Genomic DNA, 27,284 nt, shown 5'->3' with positions numbered 1-27,284 from the left:
CTCTAACAGTTTCTTTAAGTATTAAAAAAGAGCACTGGAAGAGGAGTCAGAAAACTCTAACCATGGCTCTGTCATTAACTTGTGTGACCATGAACAAATCAGTAAACCTCTAGATCTTTAAAATGAAGAATTAAAATTATATAGTAGGCTCAGATCTGAAATTCTGTGATTTTATTAGCTGCTATTTGTTTCAACTTTTGGTCATAGGTTAATTAAATGTTAAAACTCACTACTAATTAGTGTTGCAAACTTATAGAAGAGTATTCTAGTTGGTGATGGGAGGATAGAAATATTTTCCATTTGAACATTAGAATTCCTGGCCACTAAATTAAGATTGAACCATTATCTGAGAAGGGATTAGGAAGCACAGTTTTATAACATAGTTTTAATGCTAGATAAAAATTAAGAGTAATTGTAGGCTAGATATTATAGAATTTTTCAGCCAAGTGAGGGTGTTTGTCTAAATAGTACTAATTATAGTGATAAATTATACTTTTTCTCTAACATCAAGCACATAATATATGGTTGTGATTCTTCCTTGACTTCAGGGGCGTATTTAACTGTCTCCAGTGAATTGAAGAACCACATGGCTGTTATGTAGTTTATAAAGATATTATATCATGATCTTCTAATGGATAACTTAGACATCTTTAAGAGATATTTTGCAAATGGTGTTTGAAAGTCATATAATACCATCTGTATAAGTAGAACTCTATGAATCACAAGCTTATGGCTTCAGAACTTAGCACAATGCCTGGCACTTAATAAATATTTGTTAAATGCATAAGTAAACATTTGGAAAGTTTACATATAGGTGAAGTCATAATTTTAACAGAGAGTACAAATTTATTTGAGATTCTTTTATAAGGAAAGATTAAAAGTAAAGTTCATAGTTTAGCTTGCTGTTAAATTTATTGTCAAAAATAATTTCTCTTTTCTCACTTTATTGTATTAATTCCACATAGAGGATGTCTTAGGTATAAAACATTATAGTAAAACATATAACAAAAAGATAGTAACACAAATACAGTGTATATTATCCAAAATTGCTTTTAGTTTTTCTCTCAAACAGTTTGAATTTTGATGGTGTATCAACTGAGGAGATGAATAAGTGCATCTTATATTTACTCTGAGAATTAAGAACTCTGGTTTTTTGATTACTTTTTTTTGAGAAAATTAGTATTGTTTTGTGTTTTAAAGTCTCCATTTTTAAAGAGGAAACACTATAGGTATGCATTAAAGCAGCATCCATGGTTAAAAAGTACTATTTCTTCACTCTGAGCTGGTGAGAGTTCATTCAAAGCAACTGATGTATTTATCCCTAAAAAGAAAGAAAAAATCACCTCAGCAGCATGCTGTTCACTTCCTGGATAGAATAACTTTTTATATTAATTGTTAACAAACTTTTTGGGTCATGAAAATATTAACTACCCCCTTAGTTCTTGGTAAGAGCTAGGGTGAGGGGAGGAATAAACAAACACACAGACACAGACACACACACACACACACACACACACACAAACACACCTCTAAACATCCCTAAACCCAAATTTTCAAACAATTTGAAGTTTTAAAAAATTAGATCTTCTGAAACTCTTCAGAAAGTATTCTTTGAATTGAGTTTAGAAATTCTATTTTTATTTTTTTAAATTTTTTATTCTAATTTGTTATGTATGATAGCAGAATGCATTGCAATTCATATTACACATGTAGAGCACAATTTTTCATATCTCTGGTTGTATACAAAGTATATTCACACCATTCATGTCTTCATACACGTACTTAGGGTAATGATGTCCATTCATTTACAGCCACAAACTGCATGCCATAGAAACCCTATTTTATCAGGTACGTAAGAAATCAAAGGAAAATTCTCTTCAGAATGCATTATTTCTGATTTCTGTGTTGGTGTCACCAATAGAATTCACTCCCTGAATGCCCTCCATTCTCCAATTTCATCAGTCCTCCAAATTCTTCTTACCTAACCTGTTTAACTACATTAAAAATGCTTTGTGGAGGACTTTTTTTAAAAAGAAAAACAAATAATTAAAAAAACATACAAATTCCAACTCATAATTCACAACATAATTTGCAATTAGTTGTTGGAATGATATCCACTCTTTCCAGTAGATGGCACTAGTTTTATATTCTTTCCTAGCATAGATACTTAACTGATAGCATTAGGTACATTGTGAAAACTTAGAAAGTATGTAAAGAACATCCAATTAAGAACACATGGATTTACAAACTACAACTTTTTCTGCTTATTATGTTCAAACAATATTTGTGAAGTGAAAACCTTTTTCCATTTTCAATAGGATTCTGATGCCCTTTGTTGCTTGGACCTCTCATTGAAATTGTCTTTCATGTGTAGACCTTCTATAAACTAAAACAAGTTTTCATAAATTAATTTATCTTGTATCCAAACAGCTGATTTAACAGTAATTTATAGTTTTTATATGCAGCTAAATTTTCTTCAGCAGACCACCCAAATATTAAAGAAAATTTCACATTCTGTTTTGCTGTTTTAAATTTTTATAGAATTTAAAAAATGTTACTAGTTTAACATGTTGACTGTTAAGCATGAGTCATTTTTGCATGAATGAAAATATTTTTGACACTAAGAAAAATTATAAAAATTATATTTAAAATGTTCATTAATATATTCTGATATAGCTATATTTTTTCTAAAAAATCTCTTACTAGCTTAATGATGTGGTAAAGTTTTAGTTAACATTGAAGAGTGCTGTGCAGCATCTAATTACCAAAAGAGTTTCAAAAACTATTTGTGGATAATGCATATTAGTCAAGGCTAAATTGTTCTAGAATAATACATCTGTATAAATAAGGTGTTGGGCATATGGTTTCTTAAATGTGAATTTTGTTAAAATTTTCAATTTCAAATACATTCTTTGTATTATTCATTAGTAATCATAAAAAACAAACCAATATCTGCTAGCAACAGAGTTAAAATAGGATGAACAAAACAATTAAATCTTAGTTTTGTTTGAGAAATTCAGCAGTTAATTAACAATAACTGTAAAGAATATAACATTGTTAGCTCTAAAACAATTCTATAGCATTAGAATATCTAGAAAATTTGTACTCTGAAGAATTCACATAGGTAATTACATGTTTATCTCAACATATTCATAATAATGTTACCTAATAGATCATAGAAGAATTTATTAAAATGAAATCTTTTGATCTCAACAAACGCAAGTTTAATGAAAGAATGAGCCATAAAGGACAGTTTACGAAGACTAATATTGATGGTGGATGCTTGATGAATTTTTATTATCAGTCTTTCATAGTTTATAGTTTCAAACTGAACATTTTATTTGGAGATTGAATTACTCATGATTGCTTTCGATACATACATTTTCATTTAAAATTCTTCTAAATAGATTTATTGAAATGCAATGGCAAATTATCTCTAATTACTTTTTGTGCCTTTGTATTTGAAATTACTTATTCATTTGAAAATTTAAAATACCAATTTTACTTATTTAAGTTCCTTAAGTTGTTTTTCCCATTTAGCATGCTTGCACTAGTATTAGTTATTTAAAAATATATGTTATGTTATTTAGAAAACATAATGTGAGGAAAATATCAGTTATTTAGTTGATTAGTAAGAGCTATACATTTATACAGTTTAAATTTACTCAGTAACTTTTATGCCAGGCATTTCCCTCAAAAGTAAACATATTTATCATGTTCAACCACATAATTGCAAACAAAGAATGGGATATTAACTTAAATCATTAGATTATTTTAATTTTAAGCAAACAAAGAAAATCTAGAATAATTATATTTTTCTAAGGGTTTTTAATTGTAGAAATGTATGTTGATTCAAAATGATAAAGCTATTCATATTACATCTCATTTGATTAATATTATATATGTTTGTTCTGGTGATTGAACCAAGGAGCTACATCTCCAGCCCTTTTTATTTTTTATTTTTGAGATAGGGTCTCACTAAGTTGTTTAGGGCTTTGCTAAATTGCTGAGACTAGCCTGGAGCTTGGGATTCCCCTTCCCAAAGCCCCTAAGTTGCTTGGATTAAAGGATGTGCCACCATGCCTAGCTTGCAATATTTCTTGTGCAATTTTAGATAACATTACAGCAAGTTTCACAGCTTTTACCATCTTATTATTGTATTGATGAAGAAACAGATTAGAAGTATATTCTGTAAATTTACTAATTTGTTTCTACTACCAACTTGCTTTCTGGCCCCAAGAGTTGTTTGTTTTTTTCACCTTTTTTCCCTATTCTTTATCTGTAAATGAAGAATTATATAACATGGTTAAGTCTTTTACAATTAGATATGATTCTCTGTTTACATTAGCTGGAATTTCCCCAAAATTTGTTATTTGGAATCTTAATTCCTTATTGTAAGGGAGAAGAAAATAGTGTGTGTGGGTTGGGGGTGTCGGGGGGGGGGGGAGGAACATCAAATAAGTCTGGGAAAGGGGATGGGTTGATTAGGCAAAAGCATTTTCTTTTACAGAAAATTCTTGGTTACTGCAAAATAAACTCAGAATGGCAGAAATTTTCATCTGTTTAGTTCACTGCTACATCTCAACAATTGGAATTATCAGTGTCACATAATAGGTGTTCAGTAAGTATGTGTTGGATTAATGAATTGCTGTGAATAAGTATCATTATCTTGAATAAGTATCAGTATCAAAATATTGCCACATTTCCAAGTAATATAATCTTTCTTAAGGAATGACGTTCTGGTGAGAAACACGGCCATTTTAGATCCATATTTTATTATCTATTATTGGATAAAAGGAGTTACATACAATAGTTAATGAGTTTTTATAAACACTTTCTCTTTTATTTCACTGTGGAGACACTGTGTTTCTTTCTGCCTCAAATGAATGATACACTTCTTGGAATAGGATTTCACACAATGACAGGATATTTAAGGAATGCATAGATATACTTAGTAGGAAGTGGGATGAGTGTAAGATAGGAGGATGAAGTGGGAATGGGCTACAGGCTGATGGGTTAGAAATAGAGGGTATATTAATATACAACAAAACATGGTTCAAGAAAGGAATGTAATGAATGAATAATCAATGGAGAAAAACTCCAGACAAGAGATCCTGGCTCACATTAATCAGGTATATGACCATGTCAGTCAACTTCTTTGGGTCTTAATTTCCTCTTGAGGGGTTTGGATTAGAAATCTGTTATTTCTCAAATTATAATCTGAGGAATATTAGTTCCACTAGTTACTCTGTAAAACAAATTTCTTCATCAAATTGAAAAACTGCATACTATCATATTTTATAAATTATAAGTTTTACCTTTTTATAGTCTACCATTTTGATAATCAGCCTAAAAATAATTGTGATAAGGATATATCAAAGTTTGGCATTTTTTTCCCTTTTATAATGGAACATAAAGTTAATGGTGAGTCAAAATATCATGTATTTAGTGGTAGACATCAACATAATAAAGTCTCTGAGAAGGTCTGCATCAAGAAACCCATGTAATTTCCAGGCATGGTGGCACATGCATGTTATCACAATGACTGAGAGGCTGAGGTAGGAGGATTGCAAGTTTGAGGCCAACCGCAGCAACTTAGTGAAGCCCCAATCAATTTAGCAAGACCCTTGCTAAGGATTGGGGATGTAGCTCAGTGATTAAATATCCCTGGTACCAGGGGGCCGGGGAAAGAAAGAAAGTAAATAAAAGAAACCCATGTAACCTATGTAATCCATCTTCCCCTTCTCACTCCCCAAGACAAACTGCCAGTTAGCATTGTTTTCAGAGCCAGTGTTTAACAAAATTCTTTTGGGAGAGTGATGGATCAGGTAATCTCATAGTCTTAAATCCAGAGAATTAGTGGAATATTAGGCAAAATTTAAAAAAAAATGTAAATGTGGAACTCTAGAAAGGCAATAAAGGATCAGAGTAGTAATAAAGGGAAAGTTTTTAAAACCATATTGTTATTCATTCTTTTAAAAAACTTTACTGATTAATTAAGCAAATGTTATAATTGTAATTTTTTAACTAAGTTCTAAGAAATATAGCCAAACATACCATTTAGGAAATGTCTTTTAGGAAGATTTCAATAAAAATAATTAAAATGGAGAGTTGAATAAGCATATACAATACATATATAGTTTTTGTCCTTTCCCTTGCCCAGGCACATTACTAAGTGCTGGGAATACAAGATGACTAAAATATGAGTACTGTCCCTGAAGGAGATATTAAATAATTCAGGGGAAACCTGTACCTTTTCTTAACTTATCTGGGTGAAAAAGACAAATATAAAATTTTTGACTTTTTTCCCTCCAGAATATCTCAGGTTTCTTTGGATTATATAGATTCAAATTTAGCTATTCATTGAATGGCAATTGCAGACTTGTTTTTTGTTCATTATGCTTCATTTGGATTTGAAATTTGATGTGGGCCAGCATGAGGTTTTGGAAATATGTAAAACTGGGTTTTTAGATAATGCCAATTTTCTTTTCTTTTCAATATTTAATGTTGTATTTAAATAAAATTCTGCATTTTAATTTAAGAGAGGGCTCCTTTTCTTCCTTTTTGTGAGTGGTTACCTCTCATCTTCCTAGCAATCTATGCTCCCCAAGGGGAAGAAGGAGAATGGGAGAGAGAGCTTTTTTATTTGCAGATCTTTTTGATTGCATGTGAAATGTAGAATGGAAATGAGTCTGTCTGTTTTTAATTTTTTTTCCCTGTATGGGCTATGATGTTCTAGTGAAGACCCAAACTTTAAAAAAAAAAATTAAAAACAGGGAATTCCAACTTTGTCAGACATTTCACATGCAATCAGATGGAATTGAAGTTAAATGACTCTCTCTTCCATTATTGTCACTTGATGATGGCAGTGCCTTTAAAATTTTTCTCTTTACTCATAGCTTTGCAAGTAAGAAAATTCTTTTTTGGATCAAACCCACGTCTAACATTTTTCTCTAAGCTTCATGGTCCATATTAACATGAAAATCATGCCCCCAGTATTTGCGTTAAATTTTGAAGAATTGATAAAGTACTCTTTAATTCTTTTTGGTACTTAAACAATGTTGATAAAATGACTACTATACATGAGTTCAACAATTAAAAATTTGTAACATGCAAGGAAAATATAGAAATGTAAAATGTGGCTTCTATCTTACAGTCATTCAGGTGAATTATTAATGACTATTTTATCAGGATGAATGAAGTGGTAAACTGCTCATTGCTTCCTTTCAAGAAAATCATGCAACTTCGTACATGAGATTTTACTATATTTAGTCTGGAAATTTAAGTCATATTAATAAGCTTCAGATACTGTGGAAAATATATTTACTCTGCTGACTCACAGAAAACATTTGCATATTTTCCCCCTGAATTTTAAAACTCCTTTATTTCTCAGAATCTCAATTTTTCCTCATTCGAAGATGAATCCACATTTTATTATGTTTTTTTTCTTTAAATTAGCTGATAAAGCTTACATGAAAAAACTATTTGTATACCTTTCACTGGGATAGGATACTTACCACTTTGACTTGTACACATTTGATCACAGCCTATCCATCAGCTTCTCCTGATGAAGTTCTTTCTCTATTTGGATCTTCTCTGGCACTCTGGCATTGTAGATGCTGTTTCTACAAATATTTGAATTTCTTTATTCTAGTTATAACTGGACATGGCCAATCTAGGTGGGCAAAGTTTAAGAATATTAACGTCCTCTTTTTGTTAACTCTTTTTATGCAAAATCTGGCACATACCTTTACTACAGACTTCACATCAAGAGTAATTGTTTTTATCTTTCCTGCTAGTGTGTGTATGAGTTCCTCATCCAGGAACTTTATTTATTTTTAAATTTTACAATGCTCATCACACACTCTTATCTCACTGTAGATGTTAATAAATAGTTGGAGGAGGTATGAATATTAATATTAAGCTGAACACTTTCTTTTTGTACCAGGGATTAAACCCAAGGGCACTCAACCACTGAGCCACGTCCTCGGCCCCCACCTTTTTTTTTTTTTTAAATTTAGATGCAGAGTCTTGCTAAGTTGCTTAAGGCCTTGCTAAATTGCTGAGGCTGGCTTTGAACTTATGATCCACCTATCTCAGCCTCCCTAGCTGCTGGGATCACAGATGTGTGCCATTGCGCCCTGCCTGAACAGTTTTTATCTTCAAGGAATTTACAGTGTGTTTGGCAAAATGAAGTAGAAACAACTGAAGATGTTTCAGGATGATTGCACAGTACTGTATATTCTCATGCAAATAATGCCTTGCCTAGTAAATACACTAATGCTAAAGTTGGTGGTAGGGGCAAAGTTAACAGGGTACGTAGGGTAGGGTATGTAGGCTTGGAAGGAAAACTTTCTTGAAATGTCTTCTGAGTTGATCAATTCATGCCTTCAGTAAGGAAACCGGAAGACCAATTTTATCATTCAGCTATGCACCTTTAAGACATATGGTATTGTTTAATTCAAGAAATTTAAAATGGTATGTTGCCTTGGCATGGTTACCATATCCATTGATGTTAATTAGAACTCTGTGCATACATAAGTAAAATATAACTAAAACTGATGTGTAGAATAATTTTATGTGAAGTAAAAGAAAAACAGTGAGAAGGTATGAAATGTGATTATTATTATGCAATCTAAGATATAATTTTTTCTCACATTCAGAAAAGGAAAAAGAAATCTTCCTTTAAAAGAAACAACTGTTTGCTATTTGACTCCTAAGATTTGTACTTTTATCTTCAGTATGTTTTATTTAGGGCTTGGAATACAGATGAAATTGATCTGATCCTAAATGTACAAATTAAGAATGTCTTTAAACAAACAGAAACTCAGTTGAGGTACTAATTTTATAGTTTTCTTAGTTATGGATGTTCTCTGCTGTTACCTAGAGGATTACTTGGAAGAGGTGACTTAATGTTTCAGAAGGGGAACAACACTGTTTGGCCAAAGTTTTTTATTCTCTGTGCTCATCCAGATTTCATCACCAAAAAATATCTGTTGAGTATCCTCTTACACATGACTCCAGATTGGGAATGATGGTCTTTAGTCTAAATAGCATGGCATTAAGTAGACAATACAAGTTAGCAGAGTCTGCACGATGATTATAGATTCAGAGTTCAGCCAGATAATTACTGAGAACTCTTTTGAGTATAGCACTTTGCTAAAAGGATGTTACTACGAATTCTCTTGGAACTAAAAAAAGTAATGTTAGATAAGGTCCATATTAAGATATGTATTTGTAAATTTTCTCATTTAAAAATACATTCTTTGCATGTTTGAATTGTTGCTTATCTACTGTGTTTATATTCAGTGTTTTGTACTTGCATTCAAGTGACCTGTCTCTTCCTCTGCCAATGGTGTTTAACATCTTAGTGTTTTCATCTCTTGAGTTGGCCACTTCCTCTGAGTGTTTGAAAAGCTCTTTCCAGATATCAGCACAGCCAGCTTTCTCTTCTCCTTCAGGACTTTGTTCAAAGTGTTGCCTTTTTAGGAAGAACTACCTTTACCACTCTAACATTAGAATGCTTACTCCTAGCACTTTCCATTTTCCTTGCTCTGCTCCAGGTTTCCTTTTTTCCTTGCTGCATACTTACCACTATAGGTATAAGGTTTAAATTATGTAAGTCTACATAATTTACTTACTTATTTTTATTGTGTTTTGTCTGTCTTTCCTTACCCCTCTCAGAATGGGAGCTCCATGAAAGCAGGATCTTTATTTTATTCTCTGGTGTATACTGATGCATCAGATTAATGTCAGCGTAGTAGGTACTCAATAAGTAATTAATGAATAAATGAATATATTTTACTTAACATAGTACCTGGAACTCTATAAATATTCAACATTTTTATAACTTAGATAATAAAAAGTTCTGGATCAGTGGGCTTCCAAGTAAGCTCTGCAGCCCTAATTTTGTGCAAACCAGAGGCCTGAAACAGTGTCTTGACATCATAAATGAATGTTTTTCCTATATGTCTATTCCAACAGAAGAATGAGAACAATTGGGTATATTTCTACAAATAGGGAACCTTTATTCCCTCTAAGCTTTGCAGTAGTTTTCTTAAGGCCTCTATTGAATTACTAGAATGCAAATGCGCGGACGCATGTGCACACACACACACACACACACACACACACGCACACACAGACACACAGAATAATAGTTCATGGTATATATTTTGCTTAATTTTGAAAGTAGATTAGATTTGTATTTTATAAATTCCTACCTTTTTAGCAATTCTAATACTATCAAGTCTAATACTATCAAGTTTGTTCAGTTTCCAATATGACAGACTAATAACTAATTAAAAATTAAAATTTATAGTGAAAATTAAAGTATAATTTTATACTACCTTTAAATATAGTAATAAGCTGTATTTCAACTAATAGTAAACTATTTCAACTTGAACTTTACTGTTTTAACCTAGTAAATTCAAAGAAAAACAAGATATTTTTATTCTTACTCATTATTTTAGAAAAAATATTTAATAATTTGACTTCTTCTGATCCTTGTACCTAACTTAAAATTATAGGATCTTTAAGTTTTGTTTTATTTTTACACTGAAATATAAAATTTATGACTTAAAAGTGCTCTAAGCATTTTTAGGTAGCAGATCTGATTTACTTCTTAACAGGAAGTTGAAAAGCCTTTTAACATTTTATAGACTCTATGAGAATCCTCTACGAACCTTGTCTCTGACCCTGTGTTAAAGAGTGAATATAGGGAGAGCAGACATTGGCTAATGACAAATATATTTACTCTTCCGGATGTGATACAGTGATTCTTACTTCCCTAACCCCTCATTATCTTCAGTTGTTAATGATAGTTTTTTTTTTAAACTGAAAGTTATTGTATAACTTGAGAAAAAAGAATGTTGTTACTTAATTTTTCCTGACAGAAAACACAATGACTTTGCAGTCAAACAGCTCTGAGCTTCAGTTGAGTTGTCTGCTTAGTAAGTTAAGATCTATACTTTATGAGTATCAGTTTCTGTATCTGTAAAATGGGCATGGAAGCTATCTTCTATGTGCTTGGAAATGTGTTTGACACATAGTAGAAATCAAGTTTTAATTTTACTTTCTTCCTTCACTTCCCATTTTTAGCATTTTCTTGAGGATACCTTCTGGGGAAAATACCCATCTGTTGTAATTACATAAAAATTAATTACTCATAAAATATTGAAACACATGGAAATACCTCACTTAGCTACCTTGTAAAATTCAATTTTATCTTCAGAATTTGCTGCATTCAGAATGATAATGTGATATTGCATTTAGTCAGACTGAGTTTTGTGTATGCTGTTTGCTGTGGTCCTTAGAACAGGTATGAGGGTGATAGCATGTAGTCAGAGCAGTTGACGGGTCTAAGGTCTCATTGTTCAGAAGCAGCAGAAGCAGAAGTGGAACTACTGCTTTAAGTTTATTTCTACTTATAGCAAGAGCTTAACATTGAAAAGAAAAACAGTTTTGCTTTAAGGCAACAACATTGAACAAAGTAAAAGAGACTTTGGGCATATTTCAGTGAATAAATACCTCTGGTTTGGGTGCCAGATAGATTTGCTCTATGCCAAGTTTACTCTGTAAGGAATGGGTTATTATTAGATTCTGAAGGGACGATATTAACTCCTCAAATATTCCTGTGTTGCTATGTATGTGCACTCACTCACTTGTGCCTTCAAAATATACTATTAAACATTTAAATAAAGGGAAACGTCTTTCCCTAACATACTTCTAAGCCAATTTAGAGGTCATTGAACAGATGTTGTATAATACTAATGTTAAATTACCCTGTGTAATAAGAAAATTACAGTACCTAAGTGAAGATAGTAAAGGGAAACCATCCAATGAATTACTCTAGAATTTCAAAATGAAATGATATCTTTAAAATTAACAGTGGCACCATATGACTTCAGGAAAGTGAGTCTGATGGGGGAAGGAAAATCAGAGAGAGACAAAAGGGAAGTTTTTCTGTGTTTATGTATGCCAATTTTGGGTTTTGGGTTATGCTAGAAGAGCTAATGAAATAGTGTAGCTTTCAATTGTCCAGGTGTTATATTATTATTATTAAACTACATGGCAAGACATTTATAAAATATGATAAACTTCTCAATGAGTTGTTTAATGTAAAATCATAATAATTATTTCTGAAGTATATATACTTCCTCTCACTATTAGGTATTCTTTAAAAGTCTAATTATTTTGAGAACATAGTATGACCAAAGAGTAGAAAAGGTATAAAGTTTGACAATTTTAAATAATCACTAGCATTTCTTAGAGAACAAACCTCACTTACAGTTAGGAAACAATATTTATATTTAAGGTTGAAAAGCCAGGATGTAGGAAAATTTTGCTAATTTGGAAGATGACCTTTAAGTGCACCAAAACCAAATAATTTGTAGGCTATGACATAGGGCACATTCCTACAAAATTTGTGTGAATACTGCTTTAGTGGTTCTTGAAAGACAAACAAAGAAAGCTGGAATGAAATCTTTATTCCCCTCCTAAATAAGACGGAGACTAACAAAGGAGTACAGCAGCACTCTTTCAAAGCTTGCCATTCAAACGAGGTCTCTGTAGCACAGTTAATGAGATGGTTCATAGTAGAAAACAATCTGTTTTTAAGAATGTTTAGATCAAAAGTAATTTCTAATCTATGAAATAAAGTCTTTTCAATACCCTTCATTCACCAGTAAAGCTTTTATGTTTGTATTATTTACTTCAATCAGATGTTTTCAATTTTACCTTTTTTTCCCCTGTTATACAAATACTTGACATGGTTCATCAATACTGACCAACAGTTTTATTCTTTTTCTTCAGAAAAGTGAGATTTTTGAGAGAGGGGGGAATGAAAAAGAGAGAAACATCTTTGTCTAAACGATTTGCAAGCATCTGTGCTTTAAGCTACTTTTTATGAACACTCCTTAGTAAATGACTCAAGGTAAAAAAGCAGAAAAGCATCCAATGTTAGGAAATTGCAATCCAATACCATGTAATTTAAACCTGCAGTTGCTTCTCTTGTACTAAATGACATACAGATGGGTAGCTTAGTTCTCTCAACTTTGGGAACACAATTGGCCTTTTTGTATGAATGAACATATATTAACAAAAATATTTTGGACAGAATTGTTTAATTCTAGTGGTTTGGAGTTTAATTATCTATGCCATTGGAAAGAATGATTCTAACCAACATATTTTGTCATGTTAAGTTTGTAATTAATGTTTTTTTTTGACAGAATTAACAAAGATACAACCTTTCCAACAAACAAACAAAATAACTTTTAAGAGATCTATAGTGATTGAGGGGAAGCCTAGCTATCTATGGTCAACTGATTATTTAAGAAAGAGCTGTTCTTCATTCAGGCCATTGAGAGGCTTGTTCTGACAGAACAGACATTTCTGTTTACCCCTTAGACAATAGTAAAAATTCAAGTAGTAGGGTTTTGGACAAAGCCTAGTGTAAAATGGGGCCCAGTGAGATGAGATACCCAGCTGCCATTTGTGATGTGCCAGCTGTTCTGTGGCTTTTTCCAGGCTGGGAAGGGCCAGGGTACTTCATGGAAGGTCAGCAGAAGAGCTGTTGATAGCCGCAGGCCTACACTAATGCTTACCTTTCTATTCAGCTATTTGCTCTTTTCCTGCCTCTGCATTTTTTGATAGAGAATCAGCCACTGTGTCTTGGTGGCCTTGATTCTGGAAGCTGATACCCTCCTTCAATCCCACAATCAGGGTAACTGGTTAGTTAATTTTTTCAAGTTTAACTTCAATGCTCTCACATTCTATGACATTACGGACCTTGAGAGTAAAAGAAGTAGAAAGCATTCCCACTACTAAATCATATTTCTTTATATTTCAAAAGAAATTGAATTTAACATTGAGGAAACAAAGCAAACTCCCTTTTAGAACCTTCAAAACATTCTATGACATCTTTACCTTTAGGACAATTGGCAGCTTCTTTCCCATTGCGACAGAAGGCAAAGAAAAACAGCTTTCTTACAGTGAGTAATGGCTGCTCTGTCCTGGAGCTGTATTTCTTTTCAGTCACTTGTGCAGGTAAAATAAAATACTACATGTAAACAGGTGTTTTCTGAACATTTTACTGCAGTCTATACAGAGTGAAATAAAAGCTGCTATTGTTAATAGGGTCACATTAATAAAAGTATTTCACTATCAAATATACTTAGTGAAGTCTTCCTAGAGATACTTTGCAAAAATCGCATTCACTTTACCTTTTTCTTTCTCTGTCCCTGTTTTTCTCACTCTTTCTTTGGAACTTATTGAATCTGCATTAGTATAAACGCCTTCTGTTGTCTGTTGAGTTTCTTATTGCCTGTTTAAATGTCTTTAAAGAAATGTTTATTTCTAAGGACTCTACAGAACCTAGAGAAGAATCTGATGGAATCATAGAGAAAAACAATTCCTGGTTGTATAAAAATAAATCTTCAGGGTTCACAGAAAAATAAGAAGGATGGTAGTTAAATCATTCAGAATTGGAATTGAGGATGGTTTTAAGCTATTCTATCAAGCTGCAGAATTATTTAATGGAGGGTTTTGGTTAACGTAATATGCCCATCATCTTAAACATACAGTGTGAATAATTGTAAATAGACTGTGTCTTGACTTTTTTTTTTTTTATGGTGCTGAAGATTAAATTCAGGGCCTCCCATATGCTACCACTGAGTTACATCCCTAGCCCAGCTGAAATCCTTTTTTAAAAAGGAGTTTCAGGGTACTGGGAAACAAAGGATGTAACACCATCTTGTGAATGTTCAATAAGTTTTAGTATCACATGCTAGAAGCTTTTGCTGTAGCACATTGTCACTACTCCAGTGGAATCACTTGGATCTTAAGAAGCATTCTTTTTAAACTTAGAGAAATAAACAGCTGCAGTTCAGGTAAGATTTTCTAGTGCACCAGGGACTGGTCTGGTCATTGACAAGTGACTGTGGAAGCTGTGCTATGGCGTCCAGCCAAAGCAATTATTTAGGATTCAAGCTAAAAAGCCTCCTTCTCCCATATCCTCTCTCTTTCCAGGGTCATGTAGGGATAAAAAGAACTGTAAGGTGGTCTTTTCCCAGCAGGAGCTGAGGAAGCGGCTAACACCCCTGCAGTACCATGTCACTCAGGAGAAAGGGACTGAAAGGTAAGGTGAGCTGTAATAAAAAGTCATTAAGCAAGAGCTAGTTTTCTTCATCTCCTCCTTTGGATCCTCTTCCTTGCCAATTACTTTAAAGAGTTCTCTACTTATTTGCTAAAGTCTACATTTGAAAATGTCATTGTTTAGGTTAAGACTAAGTTTTATTTGTTCTTTCCTCCATTTAATGAGTTCTGTATCTTATGTAAAGTCATGGGCTTTTGTTAAGGGCCTGTTTTTAGTTTACTACAAAATGTGTGGAAGTAATAGCGATTTAGGTATATTTTTTGGGAAGACATCACAGTAAGCAAAACCATGAGGACATGGAGCCATGCCAGGATGCCGAAATTTTGAAGGTGGCCATTGTAAGTATAGACGTTTTGGCTGAAAAAAGAAGGTAGCATAATTTAGTTCCTTTCTACCCCACTCCAATTTCTTTTTGAAGCACATGTGGAGAAAGTATTTATTGGCTCATTTGTGGTTGGAATGTCAAAAATTTTCAATAACTGCCCTCACATGGCTTTGGTCTTTGGAAGTTCGCCCTAAGTCCTGAAAAAAGAGTTTGTTCACTTCCAAGACTGTTTTTAGTGAATAAAGTCTCTCTCAGCTGATTCCAGCTCAAAAGTAACTTGCCAAGGTCCAATGATTTTGTTGTCTAATTTATACCATGGAGTCTGGCATAAGGCCGTAACTTACCTATGATCCAGATTTATTAATGATGTAACTTCTTGTTTTCATTCATGAACTGAAAGAGCTCTTTACCACACATGGGATCCTTGTTAATAGGCAACACTCTCTTCCTGTCACAGTATCTACTGTTTACTGAATTTACCAAATGTTGAATCTGACAAAGTCCACCCTCACTGTACAATGATCTAGTGGTGGACTTGGGACTCAACTCTGGAGGACTTCTACCCGTCCTGTTGTGTGCATGACTAGCAAAATGATTTAATGCACACAAACAACCAGAGATTAGGTCATTCTTAAAAATTCTGTTTATAAAAAAAATTGGACCTCATAAAGAGGGTGAAAGGATAATAAAAACAAGCTGCAGAGCACATAGACTTTTTGTTGGGCTAGCACAGCTGATTTGTATTAGCTGAATGACCTCCTAGCCTTTAAGATTGTTAACTTAGAAAAATATTCCCTTAAAGCTGCAATATTCCTTTTCAAACCAAAAAATAAGGCTCCTTCCACTTGAAGTCTCAGACCTTTCTGCATTTTCTGGTATACTCTTGGACACTGTAGAGTAGCAAAAATCTTATGTAATAATTTTTTTTTGTGAATCAAACTATAGGCATTTTTTAATTGGAAAAAATCTTCTAAGCATTACATAACTAGATGACTTGATTTTTTTATTTAACCTGCACTAGTTTGGAGTAGTTATATGCACATTTTATTATATGGGCTTGAAATATATTAGTATTGTTCAGATTTCCATATGTTGGGTCTGTTCTCATTTTAGGACAAAAAGCCCTTGAAAGATTTATTAGAGAAATGTATTTTAAGCATACATGTTCTATAAGAAATAATACTAGCTTTGCTTAATTTTTTGATGATCTGTTTATTATTTATCAGTGCCTTTGAAGGAGAATACACACATCACAAAGATCCTGGAATATATAAATGTATTGTTTGTGGAACTCCGTTATTCAAGTAAGTATATTAACAACCTGTAGGTATGGGCATGTCACAGATGGCAACAAACTAGTTATTGCTTGTTCACCTTGGAATCTTTCCATTACTATTTTTTTTTTTACTTTTATCTTTTTCTATGTCTGTTTACCTCCCACAAAACAAAATATTGACTTTCATGGTAAATTACTAGTGTGATAGACAGATTTTTCACTATTTAGATTTTTAAAGTATCCAACATTAACTTATTCATCGCAGTAATTATTGTGTATAAGAGAGCTGTGAAAGAGATTTTGGTGAACATAGAAATGTACGTTTATTGAATTTTTATGTTTATTGATTTTTTTTCTATTTTCAAGTGATGTCCCTAAATTTATTTATTGGACTATATTGAAATCATGTACATCTTTCAGATATAATAATAACTACTAAGTAGACTATTTATACTTCTTCGATAAAGAGAATACCTGTACTGAAAGTAACTTGAGAAGTATTAAGGATACTTATACACAGATAAACAAATTATATAAATATGGGGTTAGCCATTTTTGCATTGATTTAAAAATCTTTAAAGATCCCAACAGTTTATCATAAAATGGAGATGACATAGACTTTTTGAACAAAATGGTTAATTCAGACAGTGCATTCTGGAGAGTATAGATCTTATTCAAGAAAAGAAAATCTTTACCAAAATTTTACTTATATAGATGGAGAAAATCCTAGAAGCCCTAATTTCTCCATGGGGTGGCTAATTTGGGGAAATAAAAAGAAAGCTTACTTGAGAGTAAATGTCATGTATTTAAAACAGAATTGCAAAGTTTCTTAAGGGAAATGAATAAACAAGAATTTGATACTTGTAGCATGTAAAACACACTTTATATCTCTCCATAAATGTTTCTCTTTTAAAACACTAGCATTTACAGATTTTCCAGAAATAACAGGAAATAGTAGTTTCCTTGAACTTTTCTTAAATTGCAAAAACCTCATTTCACGTTAGTGTTGGTTCAGAATCTGTTCTGAATTCTTACGTATTTATTATTCATGTAAAAAACTGGCCCTTCAAATTGTCACCCATTTCCTTTCAGAAAACACAGGTCCTTATATTTCAACACCTTTAGCTTGTGCTAAAATAATTGATATAACACTTAAGATAGTTGCTGAGCCATGTTAAACTTGTTAATACCTCAAATGGTAATAATTGGCTATGTCCCTTTTGCTTTTTAAGATCCTCCATCTCTTTCACTATCATGTGATTCACTAACGTATTGTATCTAAGGAAAACTTACCTTTTAAAATAAGAAGCAGAACCACTATAAGTGAGGGATTTAACCCATGTGAGATTTTTTTTTTTAAAGAGAGAGAGAGAATTTTTAAATATTTATGTTTTAGTTTTCGGCGGACACAAGATCTTTGTATGTGGTGCTGAGGATCGAACCCCGGCTGCATGCATGCCAGGCGAGCGCGCTACCGCTTGAGCCACATCCCCAGCCTCCCATGTGAGATTTTGAATCACGAATCCTAAAAGCAGGCCTCTTATCCAAACATAGGTACTGGTAGGAATCAGGTTTCACATTCGGTGTGACAATGCCTTGATTTCCTTTAGCAATCTTGGAATGAAATCTTTTATTTTATAAATTTTTAAGCAATATGGTTTAATTATTTTTATCCTACATCTTTTCTATGAGGTTTGTTTGCTTCTCCCATCTTGGTTTCTTATCTATTTGGGGGAAGATTCCCTGCTCTTTCCTTTTCTGGAGATGGAGTAACTCATTGGTCTGGTGCATCAGTCTTCAGACTAGAGAATGTGTGCCCTAGGTACCCACAAGGCTCTCCAGGAGCTCTAGGGTATGGACAGTTTTGAGGGAATCTATTTTCTGATTCTCAACTTCTGTATGTGTGTTTCCTAAAACTGATGTATCTAAGAGCCTGTGGTCTGCTGCTTCTTCCTTCCTATGTCTTCTATCAAGATCATCTTTCTCCCTTTTCATGAAAGGTGTCAGATATTATGTCTCAGATATTATGATGATTTATTGTCCTTCGGTATGATCTGTAATGCATTAAGTAAAATAATGCTTCAGGAAAGCATTACTTCTGAAGGAGAGACCCAAAAAAGCAAGATAAAAAGCATTGGTAAAAATATTGAAATAGTATTTTGTCTTGGCAAGGCTCCTGGCACAACTCAGTCTACCTCCCTGTCTGGTCCTCTATCTGTGACCTGTGGCCTGTCTATCCATTTTCTTTCTCTTTTGGGTACCAGGGATTGAATCCAGGTGTGCTTAACCACTGAGCCACAAACCCAGCCCTTTTATTTATTTTTATTTTATAAATAATTAAAAAAACTTTTAAAAAAATTTTGAGACTAAGATGCTTAGGGCTTTGCTAAGTTGATGAGGCTTGCTTTGAACTTGTGACCCTCCTGCTCAGCCTCCTGAGCTGCTGGATTTACAGGTGGGTATCACCATGCCCATGATACACATATTTTCAGGCTTATTTTCTACCCACTTTTGGACAGAAAATAAGTCTGATTTGATTAATTTGTCAGTGAGGACTGGTTTGCAAATTACTTCATAAATTGGACTTCTCTGTTCATTAAATAATCTATATATGTAGCTCTCAAGTGTTTGCAAAAATGAACATGCATATGATATGCAAAACAACAGAAAATTCATCTTTTGTAGTTATTTAAATTAATGATAAGACATTTAGCTGTTAACTTAAAATATATGAGAAAACATGTATTAGCAGGAATGGTAAACATGACTCCTGGTGCTGTGATAACCCAAGGAAAAGCCTCCTTCTCTTTCCTGCCCCATATCCCCACTTTCATTTCCCAAGAACTGAAATCTGGATGAGTCTATATTTACTAAATGTCAGAAAAGTCTTTAATGTGCTATGAGGGTACAACTTGCTGGAAGCCTCTGGAACTTTCTGGTAATCCACCTTCTGGAATTTGCTGGTTATCTGTCCTCTAGGGTTCTGGGGAAAGCTGTTGGCAGCAAGATGTCTCAGTGGAGGCAGTTCGTTATAAAACCCCAGCTGAGAGGAGAGCTAGGGGGAGCTAGGTGCTGCTGATTGCTGTGAATTGAAAAGAGCATCTGGCATGGCAGGATCCTGGCACTGTAGATGCTGCTTGTGCTGCAGTAGCTGGGCTCTTGGGAAGCCATGTATGCTAAAAAGGCCAGATGATGGAGAAGCTGTTTGCTGTGCAGGAATCAGGTGTTGGAGAAGCTGGGTACCTTGAAGGAGTTGGATGTAGGAGACACTATAGGAGCCTATCATTGGAGAACCCAGCCACAGTGCAAGAGCTGCCTAGAAGTGGAGAAGCTCTATGTGCTTCAGGATTCAGATGTTCAAGAAGCTGCATGCACTGAAGGAGCCTGTGGAGCAAGCATACTCAAATCTGGAAGGAAAAATGTTTTCCTTCAGCAGCCTCTCTTCTGTGTCCTCTATGGGCAAAGCTTAGCATCATGCTAATTGACAAGGAAAAGATATTTTCAAGGGCCCAGCTCCATTTTAGCAGAGCAAAAGGAAGATGGATTTTTAGGTGAAAGGTAACAAATTGATAACTGGCACAAAGTCTATATATTTTTTTTTTCAGTTTTGTTTTAGGGATACATGTTCAGAAGTTTGAAAGCCACCCACTAGTCTAGTCAATTAGTGATCTTACTGTTAGGGTTCCTGTAGGTAGTTGGTTTCTTCATGCTTTGTATACAAGGTAAAGGAGACAGTTGGGATATGGGGTTATGGGTATGCATGCACATTTGTTTGTCTGTGTGTGTGTGTAGTTAGAAAGGGTCGAGAGAAGAAAATTAAGCAAATGACTAAATAGAGGAACAGCATGAGAGATAGCAGTAGGAGGAAAATAGAAAAGAAGGAAGAAATACAAAGTTCAGAATTTGAAAATGTCTTGCTATTAGCAGTATAACTCATATGTTATAGAATTTTCACTTATAGTAGTGTGTGCATATAAGTGCATAATCTTTTTCCTTTACTTAACTGATGTATATGTATTATATTTCCTTACAAAAAAGGTTATTCAATTATTCTTATTTCATTTTCAAATGTGTATGCTACTCAAAATACATTCCTTCTCTGAACAATATGCTGCTTTTTTACTGCTTACCAAGCACAAGAACCTCATTCACAGTCTTCTTATAAACTAAATATGTAATTTATTCCATGGTTCATGTTTTCTTCACATTCACAAATTTTACCAAGCTAGTTTATTTCTCATATAGTACTACTACTTTCACTCAGTAAATTAACTGACAGAAGCAAGATGTTTTCACCTCTGGTTATTTGAACTTTTAAAATTTCATAAAGTGAATTTATTACTCATCAGATAAACCAGAGAAAGCATTGGTAAAATAATTTAATTCAGAAAGTATTTTTGACCATTTATATCATGGTTTGGCTAACACTTTGCCAGGTGTTGGGAACAAATAAAATAAATTTATGAAATATTTTATTCTCAAGGTACTTATGGTTTTGTTCGCATAATATGAAAAATAGCAATTATAAAATATGGCAATATTAATATTAGCATCTATCTGAACATCCTTTTTCTTTTTGAAATTCTACAGTATGTGACTTATGGCAAATATATTTGCCATTTCTTTTTTAATTTTATCATAAATTTTTTATTTATCTCTGACAGATGCATTACAAATCTTATTACATATATAGAGCACAATTTTTCATATCTCTGGTTTTATATTCACACCAATTCATGTTTTCATACATTTACTTTGGATAATAATGTCCATCATATTCTACCATCATTAATTACGTCATATCCCTTCTTTTCCCTCCCACCCCTCTGCCCTATCTAGAGTTCCTCTATTCCTCCCATGCTCCCGCTCCCTATCCCACTATGAATCAGCCTTCTTACATCAAAGAAAACATTTGGCATTTGTTTTTTTGGAATTGGCTAACTTCACTTAGTATTATCTTTTCTAACTCCATCCATTTACCTGCAAATGCCATGATTTTATTCTCTTTTATTGCTGACTAATATTCCATTGTGTATTTATGCCACACTTTTAATCCGTTCATCTATTGAAGGGCATTTAGGTTGGTTCCACAGGTTAGCTATTATGAATTGTGCTGCTATAAACATTGATGTGGCTGTGTCCCTGTAGTATGCTGTTTTTAAGTCCTTATAGACCAAGGAGAGGGGACAACTGGGTCAAATGGTGGTTCCATTCCCAATTTTCCAAGAAATCTCCATACTGCTTTCCATATTGGCTGCACCAATGTGCAGTCCCACCAACAGTGTATGAGTGTACATTTCCCCCCCATCCTCGCCAACACTTATTGCTGTTTGTCTTCATAATAGCTGCCATTCTGACTGGAGTGAGATGAAATCTTAGAGAGTGGTTTTTGATTTGCATTTCTCTAATTGCTAGTGATGATGAACATTTTTTAAATGTATTTTTTGATTGATTTTACATTATCTTCTGAGAAGTGTCTGTTCAGGTCCTTGGCCCATTTATTGATTGGGTTATTTATTTTTTTGGTGTTTAGCTTTTTGAGTTCTTTATATGCACTAGTGATTAGAGCTCTATCTGATGTGTGAGGGGTAAAGATTTGCTCCCAAGATGTAGGCTTTCTATTCACCTCAAAGATTCTTTCTTTTGCTGAGAACAAGCTTTGTAGTTTGAATGCATCCCATTTATTGATTCTTGATTTTAATTCTTGTGCCACAGGAGTCTTATTAAGGAAGTTGGGACCTAATCCCACATGATGGAGATTAGGGTCTACTTTTTCTTCTATTAGACACAGGGTCTCTGGTTTTATTCCTAAGTCCTTGATCCATTTTGAGTTGAGTTTTGTGCATGGTAAGGGATAGGGGTTTAATTTCATTTTGTTGCATATGGATTTGCAGTTTTGCCAGCACCATTTGTTGAGGAGGCTATCTGTTCTCCAATGCATGTTCTTGACACCTTTGAATAATTAGTTTTGTGGGTTAGTCTTTGTGTCCTCTGTTCTGTACCATTGGTCTACCCATCTGTTTTGGTGCCAATACCATGCTGTTTTTGTTACTATTGCTTTGAGTATAGTTTAAGTTCTGGTATAGTGATGATACCTGCTTCACTCCTCCTGCTAAGGATTGCTTTAGCTATTCTGGGTCTCTTATTTTTCCAGATGAATTTCATGACTGCTTTTTCTGTTTCTATGAGGAATTTTGATCTGAACTGCATTAAATCTGCTTTTATATGTAATAGGAAGGTATTTGACTGCATTAAGTGTGGCAAGAATTCATGGAGGAGATGCATTTTTTAATTAGTTCTAATCAGTTGTGCATTACAGTAGAAAGTTCTTCGATTCATTGTACATAAATGGAGCAGAAATTTTCACTTATCTGGTTGTACATGAAGTGGTGTTACACCATTCTTGCAATTATACATGCACCTAGGATAATGATGTCTGTTTCATTTCACCATTTTTCCTACCTTCTTACCGGATCCTCCCTCCCACCATGGCCCCATCTAGAGTTCTTCCACTCATCCTATGTCACCACCCCATTATGGATTAGCATCCACTTATCAGAAAAAACATTCGACCCTTGTCTTTTGGGGGATTGGCTTATTTCGCTTAGCATGATGCTCTCCAACTATGCATTTACCTGCAAATGCCACAATTTTATTCTCCTTTAATGCTGACTAATATCCCATTGTGTATATGTACCACAGTTTCTTTACCCATTCATCTATTGAAGCATATCTAGGTTGGTTCAAGACCACATTTTACTAGGCATGGAGATTTCAGTTTTTCCCAGGGGGCATATGCATGGTAGGGAATATCATGTGAGAAGAGAAATTAGAGATAAGATCAAAAGTGGAGTTTTCAAGGAAATAGAAGACCAGTTGAATAGGAGTGGGGAGGAGGGCTATGCTGGTGTTGTAATGGTAAATATAGCTGGAGTTTATAAAGCAGTATTGGCTGGGCCGGTAAAGGTTAAGTCCTTGGATACCAGAGAAGATGTTTTAATTCCTGCTTGAAATCTTTTAAGCTCTGGAATCTTTTCCTCCATGAAGCCCTTTGATCCTTTCAGGATGAACTTTATTGTCTCTACTTTCTGCTCCATAGCATGTTGTATGCACTCCCATAATTGCGGTTTCTAGTTTTTTTATGAATTATCTGTTTATGTAATTTTCCAATAGCAAGGCCAGCCCTAGTCATTTTTTATCTCTATCCCCCGACACATAATAATCCCTAAATATTTATTTGTTGATCACATGCACGCTAAAATTTGTTAGATAGATTGTGGGACAATTTTGAATAAGGGAATAGCATGATGAAAAAACCACCATAGTAATGAATTGGACATTATTACCTTAGGTACATGTATGATTGCATGAATGGTGTGACTCTCCTTTGTGTACAACCAGAAAAGTGAAAAATTGTGCTCCATTTGTGTGTGATGAATTGAAGAGCATTCTGCTGTCATGTATAACTGATTAGAACAAGAAAAACAATAATAACAAAAAAACTACCATAGTGCTAAAAGATGGATTCTGGGAGTAAAAAAGAAGGACATGGGATTGTAACAACTTCATTGGGAACTTTTCTGTTAGCCGATAAATCTCAACATTATCCATGTACAAATAGCTCCTGATAATTTTGTTCTACACCTGAAGTACCACATAGGATAGTTAATATCCTGTATACATTTACTTTGGAAGACTCTGAATTATACAGGTTCATTAATAATAAATAACAATTTTACTAAAATAAAGACTAACACTTAATAGTACTTACCACATGGCAGGCAAGGTTTTATGTACTTTATATATATTGACTCATTAAATCTTCACAACAACACATTATATAGATGAAGAAACTGAGAAAGGATAAGCAACTTGCAAAGATTAGTCAGCCAGTATACAAGCAGATTTAGAATAGTCACGTTCAAATTTTTAAAAAGAAGAGCATAAAAAATTATAATAGAATGCTTTAATATTTTATTTTGGTCACTCTAGTCTGGTTATTTGGCTAGCATCAGAGCAAATAGAACACATACGCCTATCTTGATTCTTTGATAAATCTGACACAGTACTTAAGTTAAAAATCGAACATTGGGGAGAGGGCTATAGTTCAGTGGTAGAGCACTTGTCTAGTACAGATGAAGCACTGGGTTTGATTCTCAGCACCACATAAAAATAAAGTTATAAAAAAGTGTGTATTAAAAAATTGAACACCATCTCAATTCGGGAAGAATTGAATCAATAGTAACTAGATCCGTTATGGCATGTCATCAAGAAGGATTGTTTCAATCTTGATGATATCCAAGAAGTCCCTTGGAATCTTGACAGGATGATGCAGCCAAGGTTCAGAAGCCATGAGGCCATTTAGCATCTGGGAGGTCGGGCAGCAAATAGATTTATGGGGAGGACTCTAGTAACTGAAACTGGGAGATCATTTAATTTTCACTTAGTGATTTCCCATTACATTTTTCTCAAGTTACTGTATTACAAATTTTCACCACTTTTCCCTCACCCCCCCCATGTTCTACATTTCTTAGAAGCCTGATGCCAACTGATATCAATAATCCTAAATGGTTTTCTATCAGTCTGGAAATTCCTTTCCTTTCTTCATCTTCATCAAGTAATCAGAACAGGCACTGGCTAAAAGCAAGTGGTAGAACTTGTTGCATATCAGCCCAGATGATCTGACCTCAGACTCATTATCTATAAACTGGGGAAAATAAAACCAAACAAATATAAAAACTAAATGTAGAAAAATGCCTATTATATTTCAGTATTCAACAAATATTAAACATAAATGACCTGACCAAGTTTTGAGAACATATCAAACTAATACTACAGCCTAAAAACTTCTTAAAGTGTGAGAGATTAGGGACTCTGATATTAGAGTCTGCTTACACAAGATACTGGTGTGATGAGTCACTGTTCCAGATGTACTGCCACATTTCAAATGAAACTCTGCTGCAAAACTGTTCACACATGATGCTACATTTCACATGAGCCTCCTCTGCAGTTTTATCCTAGGCTACCAGAAAATTTAAGCCCCCTTTCAGCTCTTTAAGAACATAATCCCTTTTACCGAGAACATTCCAGCCCAATGCCACACACAGTTTACTCAGCTCTCCTACTCCATGTGCTATTCCATTCACCACTAAAACTGACTTTCAAGATGAATTTTTCCCCTCATCCAGTTTTGTGTGTGTGGCAGGGAGAATAGAACAGGGCAAGAAGATAAGAGTTCTCCATTTTTTCCCCTCTACTCAGATCCAACCTTCTTAACTCTTTCAAATGCCATCCATAGGATATTTACTAATAAATATTTTCAGTCACTGAATTCTAGGGAAATCAACAAGAACTTCAAGATTTCTACCTAGAAATTGCTTATAATTGCAGCAAATGTTACTTAATTTTTAACAATGTACATTTAACTTCAATTTTAAAAGATTTGAATTGCCTTTCACCACAGTGTAATGAAATTGCTCTGAAATAGATTTCTGAGTGATGTTTTACTCAAGCTTTTGTTATATCTAAATCAGACCTATATGATTTTGAAGAGAATATAAAATTGAATCCTGTCATCTCATTGACCCTTCTCATCTTGTCCCCACATAGTGATTTACAGGAAAGGTATTTTTAATAGAGGGAGTTTCTTTTCTGCCTTCATGTCATCTGAAAGTTCAGGATAAGATCACAGCTAGAGTGGAAGAAAAGGATTTTCTTGAGCTACTTAAAAAGATAGGGAGCAAAAATCACTGCTAATGCCTGACCTATTAAACTGTGGAGGTGAGGAGAAAACACAAAAAGCATAGTATTGAAAAAAGAAAAGAATAATTGTGTTTTAGAAACTAGAAAACTATAGCAAAGCATGATTCAAAGCGTAAGCAAATACAAAAATAATTATAGCTGCATTTTTCTTTTTAAAAACTATACAAACAGTACAATAAAATTATGAGTGATATAAAAAATAAAACCTATGTCAATATACAAAAATGTATTGAAGCAATACCTACACATAAAATTCCTAGATCCTGGAGGTACATGTATGCTTGTGTGTGTGTGTGTGTGTGTGTACATATGTGTATGCATTTTGGGGAGAGAAAAATGGGGGAAGAGCAGTTTTTCTCTGTATTACCAAAATCACAATATTAAGTCTTTAACTTTTAAAACATTGACAGAGATGAGTATTTTCATAGTGAATTAGAATGGATGGTTAGGATAAACTGGGAAACATAATAGATAAAACTTTTAACTATAAGTCACAAAAATTTATCTTGGTTGAATAAGCAAATTAGAAAATTAATGAGTAGTTTTATTCTAGTTCACAGATTTTGAAATTACTTAAAGGCAGTTCAGAAAAATATGAATTTTATAAATACTTCAGAGGTTATCCACAAAGCTGCTGGTCTTTTAAATGAATCCTTTTCTTTAGAAAGTGGTTTGTGAGAATTGCATAAATTTTAATTCAGATAGACATCTTCACTATGTTGTATACATGGATAATTGACCCATCGTGAAATATTGTCAAAGATGAC

At 33.6% G+C, this 27,284-nt stretch overlaps 1 protein-coding gene across 5 annotated transcripts in view; it reads left to right on the top strand.

Annotated features, from left to right (window-relative positions):
- Msrb3 (methionine sulfoxide reductase B3) overlaps positions 1–27,284 on the top strand; it is a 160,167-nt gene that overhangs the window by 32,201 nt on the left and 100,682 nt on the right. For all 5 annotated transcript variants that reach the window (XM_040280370.2, XM_005328702.5, XM_021728684.3 and 2 more), the window contains 2 exons: positions 15,028–15,136; positions 16,706–16,783. In XM_040280370.2, the coding sequence (XP_040136304.2) occupies positions 15,028–15,136; positions 16,706–16,783 (187 nt within the window). The remainder of the gene's footprint in view (positions 1–15,027; positions 15,137–16,705; positions 16,784–27,284) is intronic.

The sequence above is a fragment of the Ictidomys tridecemlineatus genome, chromosome 6 (genome assembly GCF_052094955.1).
Source record: "Ictidomys tridecemlineatus isolate mIctTri1 chromosome 6, mIctTri1.hap1, whole genome shotgun sequence".
NCBI classification, from domain to species: Eukaryota; Metazoa; Chordata; class Mammalia; order Rodentia; family Sciuridae; genus Ictidomys; species Ictidomys tridecemlineatus.
Note: the sequence above shows the minus strand (reverse complement) of the source record. Positions and strands in the feature narration are given on the sequence as shown.